The sequence below is a fragment of the Panicum virgatum genome, chromosome 7K (genome assembly GCF_016808335.1).
Source record: "Panicum virgatum strain AP13 chromosome 7K, P.virgatum_v5, whole genome shotgun sequence".
Taxonomy (NCBI): Eukaryota; Viridiplantae; Streptophyta; class Magnoliopsida; order Poales; family Poaceae; genus Panicum; species Panicum virgatum.
The window spans coordinates 34336092-34344510 of NC_053142.1; the positions used below are offsets into that span (position 1 = coordinate 34336092).

The 8419-nt window shown below is 45.9% G+C and overlaps 1 protein-coding gene across 1 annotated transcript; it reads left to right on the plus strand.

The window, feature by feature from the left end:
• The first annotated feature begins 583 nt into the window (after window positions 1-583).
• Window positions 584-2043, plus strand: LOC120641170 (probable carboxylesterase 13). The gene has a single exon (XM_039917168.1). The coding sequence runs from the start codon at window positions 854-856 to the stop codon at window positions 1802-1804; it is 951 nt and encodes a 316-aa protein (XP_039773102.1). The 5' UTR covers window positions 584-853; the 3' UTR covers window positions 1805-2043.
• Window positions 2044-8419: the final 6376 nt, after the last annotated feature.

Consider the following 8419-nt stretch of genomic DNA (forward strand, 5'->3'; position numbering starts at 1 on the left):
TGTTTTTAATTATTTATTTCAACATTTCAAAATACTTGTTCAACATTTTCAATATATCACTTAAACATTTGTAATATACGGTTTCAACATTTTTTTAAAAAATGTTGAATTAGTTTTTCTAAAATGTTGAATTAGCTTTTTAAATGGTTAAATTAGTTTGACCAAAATGTTGAATATACTATTACAAAGATTAGGTAGAAAAATATAATGGAATAGGTAGAAAAAACATAATGGAACAACAAAAAAAAATAGCACAGAGGGCCACGCATGAACCTCCACTGACCGCAGCAACAGGTACCAGCACCAACAGCCCGCTTTTTACCTTAGTCATGCGTGTGTGCCGCAGTTTGGGCCGTAAGTTACTGCTGGGCCTTAATGGGCTGTTAGATTGCTAGACTTTCCACCTTCCGGAAGCTGGATAGGAGCCCCCGGCATCGCCGGCGACCAGGCCGCACCGCGGCAATGCAACCAGTGCTTCTGCTCTCCTCTCGGTGGCAAGCCTCCATTGCTACACTGCCTACACCTCGAATCTTCAGTAGAATGCGCGTCGGGTGTGCGGAACTCTGGATCCGTCCCCGTCTGATCCATCCCACCACAAAACGTGTGCCCTACCGGCCCCGGCGCTGGCATTGCAGGCGGCGGCATTCGTGACTCACCTGCGCGCCACCACCACCTCACCGGCCCACCGAAACAACGGGAAGCAACGCGTGCCGCCCCGCATCTCCTCGTACCAATCGCCCGCAGGTGGTCTTACAAATAGCAGGGCCCGCGGCGGAACCGACGACGCCTGCTCTCGCTCCAGCCGGTAGCTAGAGCCGCACGTCGCCGACGCTCGCGCACGGCGGGTGACACGATGATGTCGGGCGCCGAGGCCGCTGCGGGGGACGACGACGAGGTCGTCCACGACTTCACCCCGCTCCTCCTGGTGTACAGGAGCGGCCGCCTCGAGCGGCCCATCGCCATGCCGCCCGTCCCGCCCGGCGTCGACGCCGCCACGGGCGCCGCGTCCAGGGACGTGGCCCTCTCCCCGCACTCCTTCGCGCGCCTCAACCTCCCGCCGGCGGCCAGCGAGGGCAGCACGCGGCTCCCCGTGGTCGTCTACTTCCACGGCGGCGGCTTCGTGAGCGGGTCGGCCGCGTCCGCCGCGTACCACCGCTGCCTCAACGACCTCGCCGCGGCCTGCCCTGCCGTCGCGGTCTCCGTGGACTACCGCCTCGCGCCGGAGCACCCGCTCCCCGCCGCGTACGAGGACTCCCTCGCGGCCCTGGAGTGGGTGCTCGCCGCGGCGGACCCGTGGCTCGCGGCGCACGGCGACCCCGCCCGCGTGTTCCTGGCCGGCGACAGCGCGGGCGGCAACATCTGCCACCACCTCGCCATGCACCCGGGCGTCCGGGGCGCCGGCCTCAGGGGCGTCGTGCTGATCCACCCGTGGTTCTGGGGCCGGGAGCCCGTCGGCGGGGAGCCCCGGGGCCCCGCGAAGATGCAGAAGGGCCTGTGGGAGTTCGTGTGCCCCGGCGCGGTGGGCGGCGAGGACGACCCCCGGATGAACCCGACCGCGCCGGGCGCGCCGGGGCTCGAGGGCCTCGCGTGCGGGAAGGTGATGGTGTGCGTGGCCGAGGGGGACGTGCTGCGGTGGCGCGGCAAGCTGTACGCGGAGGCGGCGGCGCGGGCGAGGGGCGCCGACCCGCGCGTGGAGCTGTTCGAGTCGGAGGGGGTGGGGCACGTGTTCTACCTGCTGGAGCCCGCGGCGGAGAAGGCCAAGGAGCTGCTGGACAGGATCGCGGCGTTCGTCGGTGCGGAGTGATGAGCAGGAAGGCCGTTCGGTTCACGAATGGCCACAGTAGCAACAGCATTTTATGATTTTATCACAAAAAAGGTGACAGACAGAGATGTTGATGGTTTAATTTGAATTAGTTTTATACGCGCCTTATCTGTATTCGGCCGATGGTAACAGAGTTGTGTAATTTTTTTTGAAAAATTAGCATGTAAATTATTTGCTGAAAGAGATGCATCGCTATTCATGGCTCACCAGCCCCACGACAACCTACGACCGCTCACCCGGCACATGTGTCGCCATGCAGCACCCATGTCTCAGTACCGGACTCGGCTGCTTCGCCGAGTGACACAGACACTCGGCAAATACAGGAAAATACATGGTAAAGTGCATACGTCATTTTTTCTTCCGGCGAAGCCGGCTTTGCCGAGTGTTTTTTCTTGAACACTCGGCAAATCTTTGCCGTGTGCTATTCCACACTCGGCGAAAAAAGTTGAAACGGGACGGACGGACGGGCGAAATGTCGAACGAAACGGGCGAACGGGACAAGGGACTGAAACTTTGCCGAGTGCTAGACGTGTGGCACTCGGCAAAGATTCAAACTTCGCCGAGTGCTACCTGGTTGGCACTCGGTGAAGTTTGAAACTTCGCCGAGAGCCGCATGTCTGGCAAACTTCGCCAAGTGCCTAGGTAATTGCACTCGGCGAAGTCTTTTTCCAGTAAATAGAAAAATAGTTGCTTTGCCGAGTGTCGGGGTAAAAACACTCGGCAAAGCTTGCTGTTTTTTTCTATTTATTATGTAATAACCACATTCATCATCACAAATAAAACATATATACATTCTAGACATTTAATATAGTATATATGAGGCACATCAATCACAAATATCACATAATAACATAAATATCTCACGCTACATCGCACGAATATCACAAATAGCACAAGTCCAACATCAATGCCATAAGTGTAACGTTCAACAAGCACAAGTCCAACAAATTAAACAAGTCTAGTCCAAAAACCACAAGTCTGTAGAACAAATACCATAAACAACTCCGAATCAACTCGGTGGCCACTGTGACGCCGCCGGTGCCGGTAAATGCTCGTCCGGAGGCTCATTTGACCCCAATCGATTGATTCTGCAAAAAAGAAATTGACATAGAATTATATCTTGACAAATTGTAAGAGTTCATGTCCCTCGATAGTATGACATTTCTAAACTCAATTTTAAAAGATAAAATATTAAATGAATAGCCGCTTTTCAACTTTCATATTCTTGACTTAGCTCATCTATATATCAGCTGTATAATCATTCTTATTAAAGCATATGTCATTAATCAACCAAGCACTAAGTGAGTCTAGATGTTCTTTCAGATATAGCACATGATATATTGACATAAAGTATCTCAAAATAGATTCATACTCACAGGAGTCCCTGCAGCGTCAGGTGGAGGAAAGATAGAAGGAAGGCCTAGCGGTGGCAGCGGTGGTGGAGGCCAGGGCATCGTTGGCGGCGGTTGATAGTTGATTGTCGCGCCAAGGCCTTGGAGGTATGAGAACATGGTCTGCATCTATTGTTGCGCGGCCTGTCGGTCAGCAAGAAGCGCCTGTTCCATCCTTTGCCGCTCCTGCATCCGCTCTTCCTGCCACCTGCGCTCTTGCTCCTGCCTTAGCGTCCGCTCCCCCTCCAGCCTGGCCTCGATCTCCTCCCGCCTCTTCATCTCTTCGTCCATCCGGGCCTATAATATTTCACCCAAATGTTACAATGCGAATAAAAGATAACTAAAAGCAACGAACGACAAATGGAGCAGAAATAACCTGGATTACATGCACGCTGGCCACTGAAGTCTCAGGCCATTGTTGTAGTCTTCATTGTTTGGGACAGAAAGTTTGCCGTGTGGCGATACCTTATACACAACATCCCAACCCTGAAGACGTTTGTCGGTTTGGCACGGATATGAGAGATAATAAACTTGTGTGGCCTGTTGAGCCACAATGTAGACATCGTCGCCTGGTAACTTTGAATCCTGATGAATTTCGACTAGACCAACATTTGGGGTCCAACTCGTTAATGTAGGATCAAACCAATGGCATTTGAAAATAACGGGAGTCGGCGGTACGGAACCATGAAACTTGAGTTCATATATTTCTTCAACTCTTCCATAATACTCGACCCCTTCTTGGCCAGGCGTAAAGACTCCAGTATTAGTGGTTTTTCGATTGGGCTGACTTTGCTCATATCATGTTGTGTGGAAGCGATATCCATTCACAACATAAATGTTAAATGACTTAACCCGATAGCTAAATCCATCGGCAACTTGTCTCAACTCGGCACTCATGGACGAATTTGTTTGCCCCTGAAAGCGAAAGGGACAAAGTTCGTCATATTGTTTGAAAGCGATAGTTAAATGACTTGAACCTATAGCTCTAGCGATATCCTGTAAATTGGAGTTTACCTTTTGTTGCAACCAATACATGAAATCGGGCTGAGAATTTCCAGCGCCATTTTTAAGAAGAGCCTCCATTTCGTTCTGGGTCGGAGGCCTTGAGCGACGCCAGAATTGGCGAAGAAATTGCCTGTGTGAAATATGATCAAGGGGGTTGGATGCTAATTAGTGCAAACGCAAGAACATGTTAAATGAGATGCTGAATCGTGGAACATCGTGAACACGTTATGTGAGAACTTACCCTATGTACGGCTCCACCTCAGAAAGGTTGGTTAACAAATAAAGCATGATACGGCGCCACTCTTCATGGTTCAGGGTCTTGTACCTCGCATCACTTGCACTTCCAAGTTGTCCTTGAAAAATGCTGAGGCTCGATTCATTATCGCCAGCATTATAACGAGGTGGTGGATTGTGCACGCTAGGAAGCTTCTCTCCATAGTATTTAGTTGTGAAGTTTGACATCTCCTCCAAAATATATGCCTCTGCAATCGAAGCCTCAATTTTGCATTTATTCTTACATTTCGTTCGAAGAACCTTCTGACATCTTTCAACTGGATAGCACCAACGGAACTGCACATGCCCTCCCATTCTTGCCTCATAAGGCAGGTGCAGAAGCAAATGCTGCATTGGATTGAAGAAGGTTGGTGGAAAGATCTTCTCCAACATACAGAGAGCATTGGATTGAAGAAGGTTGGTGGAAAGATCTTCTCCAACATACAGAGCAACACAGGAGCCATTTTTTCCATGTCCGCAATAACCTGGAAGTTCCGGATTGGAGAATAATGCTGAAATATATCAATCAAATGATGAATTAGTCTCTAATTGTTCTGCTCAATCACATTATGGTCATCATCAGTGCTTTATGGCCACAGCTGAAGACAATTCAGATTCAGATATTGATAGTGGTAGTGATTGTGATAGTGATGATGATGACGAGGAGCTAATGCTTGAACTTAGAAAAGTAAGAAAGAAGAGCAGAGAAACAATCCTTGGGCTGATGAAAAAGGTGATGAAGCAAGATCAAGAAATAAAGAAATAAAAGAAGGTTCTCAACAAAAAGGATGATGAAATCAAATGTCTTGCTCTAGTAGAAGAGAGAAATCATGCTCTCAAGACTGAATTGGATGAGATTACCAGCAAGCATATGGACCTTCAAAATCTGCATCAGAAACTCAAGTGCTCCAATGACCAACTTGTGGATTCATTTGTCAATCTAGAAGTTGCTCATGAGGTCATAGTTATAATAGTGAAATCATACAAGTAAATTGACAACACTTGCTCACAAAATGAGAACAAAGAGAAACAATCTTGGTATGAGCAAGTGATCGGGGAAGATTGCAATGATGACCTCGCCCTAGAAAATGAAGTGCTCAAGTAAGAGGTTGAGAGGCTCTCACAAGACTTGTCAAAATTGAAAGGCAAGAGTGTTGTACAACCTTCTAAAGATAACCATGAGACCATGGTGAAGAAGTTTGAGAAGGGGTCCACCGTGCAAAACTCACGCAATCTTATACACAAGTCAAAGGAGAGCAAGTCTCAAACAAAGAAAAAGAATTTAGCTCATGTCAAATGCTTCAAGTGCTCCAACATGGGACATTATGCTTCAATGTGCTCATTCAAGCAAAAAGGCCAGCAAACTCTCTCCAAGAGACAAAGAAGCCTTGCCAAAAGAAGATGTTTTGGCTGCTGCAAAATGGGACATAGAATTGCAACTTGCCCAGACAAGTTAAGCAAACCCGGAAGTTCTGGAGTGTACAACCCGGAAGTTCCGGTTTTGAAATCACAATGGCATTTCAGGCTAAACAAAGGCTTCAAGAAAGCACAAGAAAAATACTTGGAGAAGAAAGCAGTTAAGGACAATAAGAACAATCCATCAAGCAACATCAAGCACAAAGTTTGCTATACATATCGAGAAAAAGGACATCTTGGTAAGGATTGTCCAAACGGTAACTCTCCTAAGCCAAACTTGATCAACAATGTACCTTTATGCTATAGGAGACCTTCAAATGGTGTTGGTGCCGGTAGGATGATGAGTTCATCAACTACTCGCCCAAGAGCCATTTGGGTTCCCAAATCTTTGTTGACTAACTTTCGTGGACCCAACTTGGCTTGGGTACCAAAATGTACATGAAACAATTAGCAGGTACTTAGAGATGCATTATGGACTTGGCAAACTTAAGAAAAGCTTCACTTCAACATCATTGTCCAAAAGATCATCTAGAAAATCGCCAAGTTCAACTCAAACCGATCCATCAATCCAATGCATCTCCGATAACAAGTATCTTCTTCTTAGCTAATCAAGTTCTAATATCTGAAATTGCTTAGTGTGGTTTCAAGTAGAAGAATTGTTTAGCATCCTTTGTAAATTTGAGTTATCTATGCAAATATCAATTGTGATGCTCTTAACAAGCTCTGTGGTGGAGCTAGTGCTTTAGTAACATTACAGGAGCATCTACAAGTGTTGAAGAATCAAGAAAGGTTAAGAATTCATGGATTACACTAAGTCAAGAAAGTCTGGTAAATCCGGAAGTTCCGGATTTTGCAACCCGGAAGTTCCGAATTTCTAAAGAAATCACAGTCAAGAAATATCTGGAGAAGGACAGTGGTCTTGACCTGACTCTTAGGACTGTGAGCTCATTGTTGACTTACTCAATGTTTTAGATACAATCTTTGATTAAATTCGACCAAGATATGAAATGAGTCTCCTCAAGTGTCTTTATTGATCACAAGTGCATATCTCAAGAATCCTATCCTTGATGCACTTATTTAGGGGGAGCTTATTTCATATTTTGTTTCTTGCTACTAACCTCGCTTTCAAGGCTTCATGTGTGTAGAAAACATATACATGATCACAAGGGTAATATGCTTCACTACGAGTATGCCACTTGACTTCAAGGTCACCAATCCAACTTGAAAAAGGCGTATCTAAACTCAAAATTGGATTGATTATCACTTTGTGTGACTGCTCTCCATAATATGGCTTAAGTTCCTCATTTGGTCTTAATCGATCAAAAGATGCACATATACTTGCCTCCATATACATGTGTGCATTATTCACTCTTGAGAAACTTAGTCCATGTTATGAGGCTTTACTGCTTGACGATTTATTGTCTTCCACATTTAAAGAATCATCAAGCACAAAGCTAGGGCTTGTACTACTAATGTGATTTACTTGGACTTCTGAGCTTTTCATGATTAATCGAAAGAAAAGAGTTCAAGTTATGTTTATAATGATTATGTGCAAGCCATGTATGTGAGATCCTTCTCTTGTGAAGGACATGGAACCTAAAGGGCCAAGGTATGTTTTATTAGGGTCAAGTATTTATGATTTGCATCTAGACCCTCTACATGCTAGTGTGTGCATGTTTTGTATCAAGTAATTCAAAGTCATTTAGTGTAACTTTAGATATTTGGTTGATACCTTCTTTTGAGATTGACTTAGTGTCAAGAGAACTAAATTGTTGTGAGGTATGAGACAAATATGCTAAGGACGGTGCTTGACATGAGTTACTAGATACATGAGTGTTATAGGATCGATTTTTCGAAAACCCAACTAGTATGCTAGGTTGTTTGCTGTTTGGAAACTTTTGGTTCTTGGTCTTTGTGACCATGTCAAGTTGCCTTGTGGTTATAGTTACACTTGTTTGATTGTTGGCTAACCACAAAGCAACAAGACTCTCTCAAGTCCATAGGATCTATTCCAATCTCATCTCAAGGGCTATATTCTTTGGAAATGCCATCTCTCATCAAATTCAAGCCTATGTTCCTATTTCATATGGATATCTAAGACAAAAGAACCAAAATATCAAAATCTTTCTCTTGTCAAGGCCCTCTCATCTAGAAATCAAACTCTATCAACACTTTTGAGATATTTTGCCCAATTCTGAGAATAGTCCGGATTCTCTAGGTTTCAGCCCGGATTCTCTGGGGTGGCCCGGATACTCTGGTTTTTCTCCCAGATTCTCTGGAGTTTACCCAGTACAGCAGTAACCCCGAAAATTCCGAGTTTGTCACCCGGAAGTTCTGGATTTAGTGGGTAAAAATATTCACCACCAAAGTTTTGAGAAATTTCCATGAATATATTTGTTCCAAAATTTTTATGGATATAAGTTGGAACTCACATTTGTCTCGGACAAATTCTCCAATATCAAGTCTTGACCGAGGGGTAATGTGAAACTCGGAAGTTCTCGTTTTCTAAACC